Source organism: the organism of the source record quoted next, unplaced genomic scaffold (genome assembly GCF_019419815.1).
Source record: "Pyrus x bretschneideri cultivar Hongxiangsu unplaced genomic scaffold, Pyrus_bretschneideri_v1 Contig10, whole genome shotgun sequence".
Classification (NCBI taxonomy): domain Eukaryota; kingdom Viridiplantae; phylum Streptophyta; class Magnoliopsida; order Rosales; family Rosaceae; genus Pyrus; species Pyrus x bretschneideri.
In genome coordinates this window covers 7,197,258-7,212,118 of record NW_025999391.1, presented here as the reverse complement: position 1 = coordinate 7,212,118, position 14,861 = coordinate 7,197,258, and the positions used below count along the sequence as shown (strand labels likewise).

The window sequence follows — 14,861 nt, the reverse complement described above, 5'->3', positions numbered from 1 at the left end:
TAAGTGTTATTCATGTTTATATTTCCGTAGTGGTTTGAGATGCTTAGAGAGCTCATAACCTGCACCCCCGGTGTCAGTGCTCCCGCCCATAGTAGGGCACAGTCCTTCACGTGATGTTCACCTCCCGCACCACACGCTCAGCTTGGATCCAAGTTAGGTGCACAGTCCTGTCGTACAGACCACTTTAGGTGGTTCCGACTCGTAGGTGACCCGCGATTATTCGCACAGCCTTCACGTGATCGTAGCACTAGAGCGTATATATGTATTACACCCAGGCCTCTCGTACAAACCACTTTAGGTGGTTTCGACTCGTGGGCAGGTTCAGTTGTTGAGTTTGAGATTTGAGCTCTATATGCAGCCGTACAGGTCACGTTAGGTGACTCCGGCTACCAGATTACATGTTATTGACCTACTTTATACCTGAGCACTTGCATTGTATTATGAGATTTCCGACATGGCATATATATATTGAGCATGATTGGCATACCCTTGAGCATGTTTGGCATATCTATACATAGATATATATATATATATATATATATATATATATTTATTTATTTCTGGGAAGTATACAGGTTTTACGGCGAGGGGTTAGAGTGTATTTTGCTAAATGGTTTTCAAAAAGCTTTGTTTTTGCCCACTCACGCAGTCTGTTTTGCGCCCCTCCAGGTTCTAGTTGAGTAGCAGTTCCGGTGGTTTCCCAGAGGGCTTTTCCGGCACTTCTGATAGACACCTATCATAGTAGGGTCACCTTCGGGTGTACTATTGTCGCTTATTTTTTTTTCTTTTGGATTGCTGTTGTCTGGCTCTGAATTTGTGACTCGCACGCTAGCACTTGTATTAGTACATTGTGTGCTAGTTGGTTTTTATTTACTCGTACTTTTTATTACTGTTCTATTAACTTCCGCACGTGCACATGGCTACGTCACCTTCGTGTGATGGCCAGCACGCCCTGATCTCGGTCGGGGTGTGTCACATTCCTAATGCCTACCCAGATCCTAAATAGAATTGGTTTGAGGTATTCTTCATATTTTATAAAAATTACTTCTAAAATTAATGTAATTAAATATATTAAGCATAATAATGTTAATGATTTTTTTTTAGAATTGCTTGGGGGCATTGGATGGGACTTACATTAACGTTCATGTCCCTGAGCGAGATAAACCAAGATATCGATCAAGGAAGGGAGAGATTGCGACCAATATGTTGGGAGTCTATAATGTGGACATGAATTTTATATTTGTGTACCCAGGTTGGGAAGGGTCGGCATCTGATTCTAGAGTACTCCGAGATGCCATAAGTAGACCATCAGGATTAAAAGTTCCCACGGGTAACAATAGATTATTTGTTTATATTAGTAATTTGAATCCTCATTTTTCTTATATATAGTAATATACATTTTTTTTGTGTGTTAGGGTGTTACTACCTTGTGGATGGTGGGTACACAAATGGTCCAGGATACCTTGCACCGTATAGGGAAGTGCGTTACCATCTCTCGGAGTGGAGAAATAGAAGACTCCCGATTAATCATGAGGAGTATTTCAATATGAAACATGCTCAAGCTAGAAATGTCATTGAGAGATGTTTTGGACTACTTAAGATGCGTTGGAGCATCTTAAGAGGTCCATCATTTTTCCCAATTAAAACACAATTTAGGATTATGACAGCCTGCTGCCTATTACATAATCTTATTAGAAGGCATATGTCAGCTGATCCAATAGAAAATGAAATCCTAAACTTGGACAAATCTGAAAGTAGTGATGATGATGAAGGTATGATTGAGAATGTTCAACCTACACAAGAATGGACTGCATGGAGAAACACTTTGGCTATGAATATGTACAATGAGTGGCGTGCACAAGTGTGATTTGATTAAATTTTCTTACATATGCATGTTGTGATTTGGTTATGATTTGTTATTTGAACAAATAGTGATTTCTTATGTATTCGGTTATGATACTTTATTCGAACGAAGTGTGACCTGGTTATGTATTTATTTAAAAAGTGTGATGATTTGCTTATGGTTTTTATCACTTACTATTAATTATATGCATTATTGATTATATGTCCTAATGCCAATACAAAGGCAGTTCCACATGTTGTGTTTGTAATTGTAGGAATGGAAAGTGAACAAAGTAGTCAACCAAAAGGAAGTAGAAGGGTTTGGAAACAACATGAAGAAGATGCATTGCTCTCCATACTTGAGGAGGCAGTTGTTAAGAATTTGCGATGTGATAACGGTTGTTTCAAACCCGGAACAATGGCTCAGTTTGAAACAGCTATTAATTTGAAATGTCCTTATGCCAATATAAAGGCAATTCCACATATTGAGTCCAAAATGAGGAGGTGGAAAAAAGATTATGCAATAGTTTATGACATGATTAATAAAACTGGTTTTGCATGGAATGATGTACGAAAGTGTATTGAGGTTGATAGCACTGAAGTATGGCAATCCTATGTAAAGGTAATTCTCTAACATAATACTAGAATTTAACTTTACATATTTGATTACTTAACATGTTCCTTTACATACAATTTAATAGTATGATTGTGTCTACCAAACCATATCCTTTAGCCCCATTCATTATAACAGCTTAATTAAATAAATAGATGCTTGATTATATCAAGACAGGTTGAAGGGAAAAAAAATAAGATTGTTTGTATTTTATGGATAGTGTGATTTGTTTTCGCATTGCAGGTTAACAAAGAAGCAGAAGGCTGGCTAGGAAAATCGTTTCCATTGTATGACAGATTAAATGTTATTTTTGGGAAAGACCGAGCAACCGGAGTAGGAGCTGCAACTCCTACTGAGATGATGAATGAGCCTGAGCACATTAATGAAGATGAAGATGAGGCGGAGACTAGTTCTCCCTCTGTTGCTTGACGGTCCAGTAGTTCAAGTACCCGGAAAAGGAAGAGAGCTACTAATGATAATGAACTTGCTGTGGCATTTAAAGAAATGCTTTCTGAATCAGTTGATAAGTTGGGTGAAGTTTTACAAGTTGCTTTTGGGAAAGGAGTGGATCAAAAACCTGAGATTGTTTCAGAATTGTCAAAGATGGATTTGTCTATTGAGGATCAAATCAAGGCACTAAATATCCTTTTTGAAAAGCTACAGAATGAGAAGAGATTCTCGTCTTTGGATGGTGCAATGAAAAAAGCCTTTGTACTCATGTTACTTGAACAAAGTAACCCCAATTGACATTTCAAACCAACAACAATATATTTTGTTAAAAGTTGTAGCATGCATATATTTTGTTAAAAGTAGCATGCATATATTTTGGCTATCTGGACAAACTGTTTTTTACTGAAACCACCTTGCATTTGTATATTTTATGAACTTGGATATGTGGTTGGATTATATATCGTAACGATTGTAATTGTTTTTTGTGAACCTTCTTTTATGTTATTGGAAAATATTTTGAATTTGATGTATGAAATTTACTATTTTTCTTTGTTATTTGAAAATTTATGTGGTTTTCAATAGGTATAAATATGAGAAAAGTTCAACAAACAAAGAAAGATCTGTTAAATTATTTTTTTTCTCTTGTCCTATCCGGTTCAGCACCAAACACAGTATAAATAATACGGTCATTAATCCGATATTGTACCAAACGCCTGACTAATTTAGTCAGTACTATCCAGTGGCTATTTATCATATCCAACAAAAATAGTCAGTACAGTTCGAGCTGCCAAACGAGACCTTAATAAGGAGAAAAATTTAAGAGGAATTGAAACTCAACTCATCTACAAAATATCCGAAGGCGTACTGTAAGTGGACGAAAATAATCCTCAAATAGACCAACTTAATATAATTGAGGACTGGGGGATATTTACATGAATGAGATCAAAAGTAAATCGAAAGTTTGAAGGATGTTGGAAAACGAAGCCTATGCAATTCAAGGGGAATTGCTACTCGAATTAAATAATCGAATTCGGGGGTAAAGTGGAACAAATTACAATGCAAGAAACAAAGTAAAACACTTGATAATAACTTATTTATTTACAAGTAATGACAAGGGCTGACACTAGACATAATTTCAATTAATATTTTTCATCCACATATAACCACGGTCTTAACAATTCCTGTCTAGGTGTTAGGAGGCTGTCTATTATCCCAGATAATGCATAGGAGTTTAAAAATTAAAAAAAGGGGTCTAAGCTTTTTTAGGCATTTGCCTAGCCCGTTTAGACCTTCTTAGACACCATTTTAGGTCGCGACTCTCACTTAAACAGAAAAACGATAACTTTCATTTTACATTTTATTTTTATTTTGTTCAGTAAATTGTAAGAAACTTGTTGAATACTTGGATGAATACTCATTATATGCGTGTTCTCCATATTTTTAATATGTTATAATATTGCAATTTATATGTCATTTTATTTTACAATTTATGGATGTCAATACAATTACATTACATATTTTTTAGTATAAATAGTCACTTATTTATACAATATAAATGGATTTACTTAAATCTGTATAGTCAGCCTAGATTCCGCCTAGGCGTTAGGCCCCAACCTACGGAAACTAAAAACAATATCAATTGGAAATTTGGAAACTAAATTAACTTGAAACCCCTTAGTACTATGGTCAAGTGACATTTATCTTCACTCGTAAGTGAGAGATCTTGTGTTCGATTGTCATCAAAGGCAAATTTGAATCACATAATTGCTAGCCTATTGTGAAGCTTAGCCCACTCTCCCATCTCCTTAGTGTAAATAATGTCGTTTGCTCAAAAAACAAACCCTAGCTCCAAAATAACTTGAAGATATATAATTTGGTACACGGAGAAGCTAACAACAAAATGTGAGGTACATAAAACCTCTTCAATGCCTTCATTTATCACAAAATGGTCCATGATCCCAACTTCCAACCTACCAAAAGATTTAGACAGATTTTGGCGCTTGATCACTGGACTTTTACACGAAAAGTAGGTCATGGTTATAGCTAGCTGCTAGCTAGGGCCTATCTAGTGTTAGGTTTCATTTTCATCTTTCCCGTTGATGTATTTTTAAACTAAGTTAAATAATGATTAATTTAAACCAAATTAAACTTGCAAGCACACGATCAATTATAGTAAGATATACAAATAAGAAGTTAAACTCAAAGAGATTACTTTAACACCAATTTGACTAATTAATCACGCTAGACTTAATTAAACAAAAAATAAGTTAAATGAATAATGAATTAAGACTAAAACTAATAATAAAATTAAAACAACAAGTAAATAATATAAACAGAAGTCAAGAAGAATTTCAAAAACAATGAAGCCTAATGTTATGAATCCACCAACAACAATCTTATATATTTTTCCTAGAGCCAACAACTATCCAATTACCAAGCCAATGTTAAAGGTTGTTATTTCTAATGTATGAATTAATCCGTAGCGAGATTTGTGTATCTCTACATGATAACTATATCTTATCAGTTAGGCACACACAAAAGCCCATTAAGCTTACAAGAATTATGTCAACCAAGTAAGACTAACTTGATATTGTTCATCCTTACTAGTTTATCTAATCTACTTAATCTTAAATCCATTAAAACTAATTGATTGGTCATTCTCATAGATTTATTTTGGTAACTAGATGCAAAATTTCTAAAAGTGACCAGTTATTAGAAATTCAAATCTAGAATAAATTGTGTACAAAGATTAAGAATATAACATGGCTTAGAATCAAATAGCAATTAACAAAGTACTTCTCAAATATTCATGTCAGGACTTTATCACAAACCTTAAAAAATAACCTAGTTACACATAAAAATAAAAATAAAAGAAAGAACCCGAAATCCATGGCAAGGCACGTCCCTAAACTCTTCTTTGCGAATTGCGTAGATGGTGATATTGGTATTATGGTGTGGTGGTGATGTGTAGAAAGAGCTTGAGATGCCTTATTAATACTAGAAAAACCCTAAAATGTCTTTTAGAAAGTCTCATAAAACAAAACAAATTCCTAAACAATTAATGACATAAACTAGGAAAGAATCCTTCATGGCTTGGGAAAAACGTTATCTATCTTGCATGCTAGATTTGAGGATGATTTAGCTTTTGGAAAATTCTAGAGAAATAGGAACCATTATAGCTCTATGTCTTAGGTTTGTAGGAATATATCACACGCCACTAGGAACAACCAGGAAAGGCTTCGAATCTTCATTCTCCCACAGATGTGCAGTTTTCACGAGAATGCAACTTCTGTGGGAAGGATTTACAAAACTAGAACATTTGGCTCTATGAAAAATTATGAAATTTAAATGCAATTATATTCAGCCTCTTAACATTCTTCTCCAATTGGCCTTGCATCAAAACTCCTCCAGAAAGTCGATTTATCACCAAAAATGTTATGAACATGTTGGCTGAAATTAAGGAAAAGAAACTAATAAAGCTCTTTTAAAATAAATTTTTAGCAAAACTTAGGGATATTGGCCTGAAAATATGAGAAATACTGCAATTATCAAATAGCTCCAAACTTAACTTTTGCTAGTTCTCGAGCAAAACAAAAGTAAAAGACAACAAGAAATAAATAGATTTTCCATAAATTAGCCTCAATGCAATGTAAAAGGGTCACCAAACTTAAGTGAATTAAACACTTTTCCAAATAGAATTATCCAAACCTTACATAAGATTCTCAAGTGTAGTGAGTGAAATAACCAATATCAATACAACTTACTCAACCTAGACATATATACGTAAACCAAAGCTTCCACTTCAAATTCTCCACTATGAATATCACTCACAAAGAAACCATACATTAAAGGGTAAAGTGCCACTCAAAACATTATAAGCAGTATAAAACCCCATAAGCTTGCTCTTCATATCATCTCTCCCCTTATTTAAATTAATGCAACACCAAAGACCAAAGGTCTTTACAAGGGTTGTAATGTTAGACTAGGCTATAGGCTACGAAAGAAAGGATAAGGAAAAATTAGAACTTAGGAAATACCAAGATATCTTCATCATGAAATTTGGCCAGCCCTCTTTTGAAACTTGATCTTCAATTCTTAGGGTCCAGACTCATATTGTAGGAATAGAACAATTTCAAACTACCATTTTCCTAATTTCTTTGATACTATCGTTTTCTTTTTCTTTTCTTTAGAAAAGATGATTGAAGAAGAAAAAAAAAATATATATATATATAATATGACACGTGGTACCTCGGTGCATGCGACTTCTTTGTGTAGAACCCAACCTTTATCGCCCTCGGCATCACTTTGGGATCTCTCAAACTACAAGGTATGGCTAATATAGGTTAAATGCATAAGGAATGTGGGCAATGAAAGAAAATGCTTAGTGTTTGGCTTCAAAAGGATAACTAGGGATATATAACATAAAAGGTTAGCTAGAAAGGCTCAAACGACCCAAAGATGGCCAAAATCATCTCCCTAATGTTGCATGACTTAGGATTTCTCCTCGAGAGATATTGAAGCAAGTTCTAGTGAATGATAATGTTATCTTAAAACTCACGAGAAAGAATATGCAAGAGGCTCAAAATCTCACAAATGTTCAATAAATTTTCACTTAAAATTCACATATAATTCTCGAAGTTAAAAGCTGGTCATACTAACTGTCTATATAAAATGAACCTGAGAATAATCATGTAGGAATCTGTTTAACCATATAAAATAACTGAAGTTCCACATAAAAAACACCAATTCAAATAAGCTTGTGACCCTGAAAGAAAAGCAAAGTATTATCATTGACTTATGGAATGTCTAACTAAAAGAAAACGACTCTAAGAAAAAGAAAACCTTTGACATTTTTTTTTTACTTTTGGTTAATCTATGTTTACTACCTTGAAGTCTCGTGGTTTTCAACATTTGGTACATGAAATTTTTTTCATCCCAGAGTCATACTTCAAGTCTTAAATTTGGGACAGTTTCATACCTCCATTAAGTTTTCCGTTAGAACTTATGTTAACTGATGATGTGGTGCCCACGTGGACAATAACTGGACAGCACGTGGATATTAAAAAATAATAAAATAAATTAATAAAATAATAAAAACTAAAAAAATTTAAAAAAAATAAATAAAACTTTTGTCTTCCTCCTCCCTCTTCCCCCGCACCCCACTTCCCTCTGTAAAATCCTCAAAACCATGTTTAGGCCTAAACCCACCTCTAGATTTGTCCTATGCACCCTCACCCTCCTACTCCTACTCCATTTCCCAACCTCTGTTTCCGAAAACCACCTCCAAGTTCTCGAATTTCGCCGACCACAATTTTTAACAGCCTGTTACCTCAAAAAATTATGTGGTTTGTCACCAGGTTCGGCCATTTCTGCTTCCATGAAGCTTCAGCTCGAACCCACAGCCACCCACAACGCTGACTCGGTACTGAGTCTGTTCAGAGTCGTCGATCGGAGGTCCAGATCGAACACCCAGACCCACCACCGTTGGATCTGAAAAATTGCGTTCTGAGGCGTCGGAGGTCCAGATCGAACATACAGACCCACCAACAACGCCGTATCCTCCCGTTCTCGCTCTTCCATTCTTTGCCACACTTACTCCTAATGTCGGAGCAGGAATCGCTCCTGACGATGCTGCTTTTCCATCTTTGGTTTTGCCTGCGGCGGGATTTCGGGGTTCTGAGGATTTGATGTGCAACACAATGGAGCTCCTGATGGTGCTGGAAAGCTGAAGCTGGGACTCGACAAGTCGAAGAGGGAGGAGCCTCAGGAAGTTCCTGAGCCGCCACAGGCTGCGGAAGAAGCGGACCAGATATTCATGAAGATGAAGGAGACGGGTCTGATTCCGAATGCGGTGGCAATGCCTGATGGGCTATGCAAAGATGCGCTGGTCCAGGAGGCCTGAAGCTTTTTGGGTCGATGCGCGAAAAGGGTACTATTCCTGAGGTTGTTATATATATACACTGCTGTGGTTGATGGGTTTTGCAAAGCACAGAAGTTCGAAGATGCTAAGAGGATTTTCAGGAAGATGCAGAGCAATGGGATTGTTCCTAATGCTTTTCCGCCTTCGGTACTGCTTTTAGTTCTAGGCATGGTTTTGGGGATTTTACAGAGGGCAGTGGGGGTTTTGGGAAATGCAATGGGGTAAGGAGGGCGGGGGAAGAGGGAGGAGGAAGACAAAGTTTTATTTTTTATTTTAAATTTTTTTCTTAGTTTTTATTATTTTATTAATTTATTTTTTATTTTTTAATATCTACGTGGCGCCCAGTCATTGTTCACGTGGACGCCACGTCTTCAGTTAACAGAAGTTCTAACGGAAAACTTAACGGATGTATGAAACTATCCCAAATTTAAGACTTGAGGTATGATTTTGGGATGAAAAAAACTTCATGTACCAAATGTTGAAAACCATGAAACTTCAATGTAGTAAACAGAAGTTAATCCTTTAATTTTTATGGATTTTTTTTATGAAGAACTATGACACAAACTAACAAGACAAAGATAACAGAATAATTAACGAACTTAAAAAAAAGAAAAAGGACAAAACAACTTAATTTACTAACTAAAAAAATGGACCCAATAACACAACAAATTCCATGCACATGATGGGACAAAATAAGTCTGGATGTTAAAATTGCAACTCGCGGAATTTTGGATAACCAATGTTAATGCAAACAAGAAGCACAAACTCAATACAAAAAGTGAAGGAAATTTTAAGAAAGCTTGAGTTAGTCTCTCAAGAAGCGCTTCTTTATAGTCATGAGCAAGCCGGAATTAAGTGGAGGATGGTGATCATATGGGGAACAACTCCATGAATCTTCTTCTTAATCCCTTTCTTCCATCCTTGTAGCTTTGAAATTCGGTGTGGATTTTTACTTTTCTTCAATCTTAAATGGTGATCATATGGGGAACAATAAGGCGCTGCATATTTTTTCTTTTCTTCAATCTCAAAGCTCGAGACTTCTTTCTCTTCTTCATTTTTTTCGTTGTCACCATATCTTGGCCATTGGTGTGAAATCGAATTTATCATTCACATCTTCAACTTTTGGTTCAATTCCAAATTCTCTTCCATAATTTGAGAAGTGAACTTCAAGCGGGTTCTTGGAAGAATTTATAATGAAAGAATCTTCAGCCTTTGGTTCAATCAAACAATTGAAAATCCAACTACTTGTCACATCCCTCGTCTCTTTCTCTGTCGTACGTCTTCCTCCTTTGGGCTTTCTAACTCTTTGTTTGGCTCCTCCTTGGATTTATGAAGCATTGCAGAAAGGGCAACTCGTCTTCATAAGTAGGATTTTTAAAAAGTGGGGTGACATCGTCTGTTCTTCTCTGCTTCCTCTTTAGTTAGTTCACCGAGTTGTACAAATTTTCCCTACTCTCGAATTTTTCAATTGTATGGCACGCACTTTGCTCAATTGGATTAGCTTCGGGTTCACTTGGAAAAATTACTTGGTCTCTTTCAACCAATTAATATCGCTGCAATTTGACCAACTTGCTAATTTTCCAAATTTGCTATTGCTCGATTATTTGCTTGCCCCTTCCTGTTGGAGAATTTGATGCCCTTCAGTAAGAATTTGCAAAAATTGAGTGGTTGTTTGCTAATATTGCATGTTACCATGAACCAGCTGTGCAAAAGCTTCTACCCTAATCGACCCTAAGGAGGCAAGGTTTGAAATCGAGAAGCAATGAGTTGAAGAAAAAGGCACTAATTATAAGAATAATCTTCTTTATATATATATCAATAATAAAATGAGAATGCACTACCTCAATGTAATATTATTTCTGAAAAGGAAATATAAGAGGTTTAATTAGGACAGCATTACCATTAACATTCAATTTCAAATTTCCAAAAACTATTTCAAATTTTTGGTTACATGGTAAAACATCACTAAAGAACAATAATAATTAAATAGTAGACATGGTCAATACCTATGTCATTGAACTTATCTACTATACTCTCTCAGAAACTTGCATACCAAGTCTCTTTATTATTGTTTTGTGCATTGCCTTAATACTGTGTTTCAACATCGATCGATCAGTAGCCACGAAACATTGGGAAGACAGGGAACCTCATCAATCCGTCCTTACAATGTAAACCATCACGCTCGCCGCAAGCGAAGTAGTAAGGCTGCCACCTCTTGAGAACAAACTCAAAGCCGTCTCCGCCTCCTTGTGTTTGATTTCCCACCATTCTTGCTCGACTCAAGTCACAGTTCAAGAAGCTCCGAAAGTCTTGGAACAAGTAGACGCTGTGAGGATGTGTGGTGTTATTCGGTGGATCATACTTGAAAACTGCAAAACACGCAAAACACCATTTTATCATGTAACTATAGTTGTTCAATTCTATGAACAAAAGAAAAAGCGTTTCTCATGGTGAACAAATTGTGCAGAGAAAACATTCTAGTTACATTAGAATTTAAGTGGGCGATATTTTTTGATTTTAGGTCGACTGCTTGACATGTTATGTTTCAAAGTTTTCGATAAAATTTGCAACAAGAATTGAATACCTGGGGGGGAGCTAAACAAGTAAGATCTTTGCAAACAACAATAAGTAAAGCCGAAAATGCACAGAAAAATGGATACTCACCGAGAGTGTCCTTGATGTAAAATGGTCCATTCTTCAAAGCCCATTCTGTGTAGTTGAATCCGAAATGCCAGTTTTCTGAGCCACCAACAACGATCTTGTTTGGTCCTTGGGTCTTATTGGGGTGATATGAGCCATGGCTGAAGCCCCAACCGCTGTAATTACCATACTGCCAATCCTTGTTGGCTGTGCTAACCGCCAGCATTGAAGCAATTAGCACCATTGCTAGTGTAATTTGAGCATAATTGGAACCCATTGTTCTCTATCAAATGCAACAACTGGAGGACGATAGGGTGAAATTGAGAAGCTAGAGGAGGATGAAACTTAAGAATGAGATTGTGGTGAATTTAGAATGAGTAAGTTGGTGCTTTTGTAGGCCAATTAAGTAATGCAAAATGACCGAATTTATAACACCTTTTCAACGTTGGTGGGTACGATGAAGAAAATAAGTCCTAATTAAGTTTTTAAGTCTCCCCCTAAGAGTCACTCTTCCACTTATGTATCTTAATTTCTCCCTCTCTGTCTCAATCTTCATGCTTAATGCTTTGCTATGTCAAGAATGAGATTTGTGTTTCCTAATCACCAGAGTTAAGGAATCAAATTAATTGTGATGTGGATTAGAAATATCCATATTGTTTTTGTTATTGATTCGAGTGGTATTTGAATTAATCTTGTCTGAACTACGGAAGAAGAATTTGAATTTGGGTGTAAAAGGGAGATCACACTACTCTTAACTAACTAGGCTAAAAATAAGTTTGCTAAGCCTCCAGTTTTAACAAAAATATAGTAACAAATTGCAGAGTCTAGCAAGGACTCGTATGTGATGTGCTTCCTTCTAATTATGTCTCTCTATTTAAGGGACCTAAAGCTGTCTATATCAAGCGTATCGGTGGTATTACTAGCAACCTCCACTCCTCTATGCATGTACTTAGGAGGAAGTTATTAAGAGAGCTACTAGACCCAATCTATTGTCTTATTTTTCCACTCATATTATAATCTCACCCGTCATAAAAAATTACAAAATTAAAATGCTATTTTCTCATCCACTTTTATTCCTAAAATATTCTCATTAGCACTCTCTCTCTACTCCGAGCTTGTCTGGTGAAATAATTTTAGAGCGCTTAGTGATGGACTTTGCACCATTTTTTTTTTCTACTAATCAAACTCAATACACTTTACAGAAGACTACCCTTCCTCAATTCTTCTTCCACACTTGTGTATAGAAATGTTTGCATCTATACATATGCAGCAAGTCCATATTACATATCAATTCATGCTGATATCCATTGTTGAAACATCCAACCACAACAAAAACATTAAATTTGAACCGCACAGTGGCCGGAGAAAGCAGAGAAGAGTCAAACTATGGTTACCTGGTTTTTGGGTTCATCTTCGTCTTCAAGATTTTTAGGAGAATTAATTTGCAAAAATGTAGAAAATGTGTGGAACTGAAACGATTTCAAGCTAAGTTGCACTGGGATTTTATCAGGTGAGTTGGGGTTTAAGGGTAGATAAATTGTTTGTGATCAGAGGGTTATCTTTTAAGGTTTTTATTGGTCATTTTACAGATGAATAAACTTGTAATTAAAATTTTCATTAAAAAGTGGGTGAGGAAATAAGACACTGGAGTGGAAATAGCAACACTAGTTAGTAAATGGTTGAATAAGTGAGAAAAATTAAAAAAACAGAAAGTGAATGCAAAATATGAAATTGAATTTCTATGTATTAAGTTAACACCCTAAAAGCTTCACTATATATTAAGTTAAACACCCTAAAAAGCTTCACAATACCAAGACATACTCTTCTTCCAATTAGAGTTTCAAAACAAAACAATTAAATATAATAAGAATAAAATAGTAATTTTTCAACATGTTTCAAATTGATCTCAAAATCCACCTAGTGGGCAGTTAGTTATTTTTCTTTGGTTTCTATATATTATAATAAAAAATCATTATCATAAATGTTCCCTAAAATTGATCTACACCATTAAGATGATCCCTGAAATTGAAAATCGATCACTGTAGTCCTAGAAATAAGTGTCTCACGTCAGAATGGTCCTTCCTTTGCAATTATATAAAAAAAAAAAAATTGTTATGTGCTGTGTGACACAAAAATAGGTCCCGCAAGTCTAATTAAATTAAAAATAAATTAGAAATAGATTTAATAATTTAATAATTAATTAAAAAAAGTTATCACCAACTACCCGAACTCACACTCATACCTCCATCTATGGTTAGCCTTCACCTCCTTTTCTCTGAAAAAATAAATTTCTCAAGACACCCATCTTTACACCTTTCATCGAATTGCACCAGGATCAAGACCCACTTCGGTGATAGCTTGGATTGGCTACGATTTTTGTGACACCACTATCAACATTTAGGCGATCAATAGTCTCAAAACTTGGCACTCCTCCGGTGATCTTGGTGACGCGGAGAACGGCGAGCTCTGCCTTGAGATAATCTCACTATGCAAAAAGGTATTTGGATAATTTTTTAAATTAATTATTACTCACATCAGCACATAATATTATTTTCAAAAAAATTGTGACGGAATAACTAAATTGATTTGTGACACAATTTTCAGGGACTATATTGATCGATTTTCAATTTCAAGGTATTTATGTGTTACACCAATACATAACAGAACTTTTGACATAATTGTGACAGAATGACCACATTAATTTGTAACACCTATTTTCAGGGATTACATTTATTATTTTTCAATTTCAGTGACAATTTTAACGATTTGAGTCAATTTCAAAGTCCGTTTATGATAAAAAGCCAAAAATATAAAGTTTGATTCCTTAGGTACGTGGTTTCTCTACTTTCCTAGTGAACTTGTGAATTAACACTACGGAAGCGAACACCTAACAAATTCATAAACATTAATTCCTCCCAAAAAAATGAAGCAAAAAAGATCGATACCTTTCCAAAAAAAGATTGATAAAGGAGTCAATGGGTCGATTCAGATTGGACGGATACTTTAATCTCAACCGAAAACTGGGTCAACCATTTTCTTTTGAGTTTGAAAGTTGTTTGAGATAGAAAAATCAATGTCAAATTGTCAATGCAAATTTTTGGGGCATTGCGATTTTAACCGAACTACTCGAGTGGGGGAAACTAGTAAGAATTGCCGCCTATAAGTTGTGGAAACTTTCATCATGGTTATGTCATACGTACGTTGACATATTGATGACATCCACAAATTATATACAAAATCATAGCATAACTAGGAGGAATCTTTCTACATACGAGGAACCATCTCTTTACATCCTGAGGTGAAGTTTTGAGGCGAAACAATAGCGGTTTCATTAACATCTTAATAAAATGTACAAACTTCAAAGGAGCATTTTGGATTAAATTTAAGGGCTTTTCA

General features: G+C 35.4%; 3 protein-coding genes and 1 pseudogene across 3 annotated transcripts; 3 read left to right on the top strand and 1 right to left on the bottom strand.

Moving 5' to 3' along the window:
• Window positions 1-1,014: 1,014 nt before the first annotated feature.
• LOC125480500 (protein ALP1-like) lies at window positions 1,015-1,867 on the top strand. Its single transcript, XM_048591444.1, has 2 exons — window positions 1,015-1,330; window positions 1,416-1,867. The coding sequence occupies exons 1-2, from the start codon at window positions 1,204-1,206 to the stop codon at window positions 1,865-1,867; spliced, it is 579 nt and encodes a 192-aa protein (XP_048447401.1). The 5' UTR covers window positions 1,015-1,203.
• Window positions 1,786-3,110, top strand: LOC125468345. The gene is made up of 3 exons (XM_048563999.1): window positions 1,786-1,861; window positions 2,118-2,464; window positions 2,699-3,110. Exons 2-3 carry the CDS (start codon window positions 2,120-2,122, stop codon window positions 2,882-2,884), a joined length of 531 nt encoding a protein of 176 aa, XP_048419956.1. The 5' UTR covers window positions 1,786-1,861; window positions 2,118-2,119; the 3' UTR covers window positions 2,885-3,110.
• LOC125480497 lies at window positions 2,960-9,050 on the top strand (annotated as a pseudogene).
• Window positions 9,051-10,710: 1,660 nt separating this feature from the next.
• LOC103940670 lies at window positions 10,711-11,914 on the bottom strand. Its single transcript, XM_009350829.3, has 2 exons — window positions 11,490-11,914; window positions 10,711-11,194 (listed from the first exon to the last, which is right to left on the bottom strand). Exons 1-2 carry the CDS (start codon window positions 11,740-11,742, stop codon window positions 10,938-10,940), a joined length of 510 nt encoding a protein of 169 aa, XP_009349104.2. The 5' UTR covers window positions 11,743-11,914; the 3' UTR covers window positions 10,711-10,937.
• Between the last annotated feature and the right edge of the window lie 2,947 nt (window positions 11,915-14,861).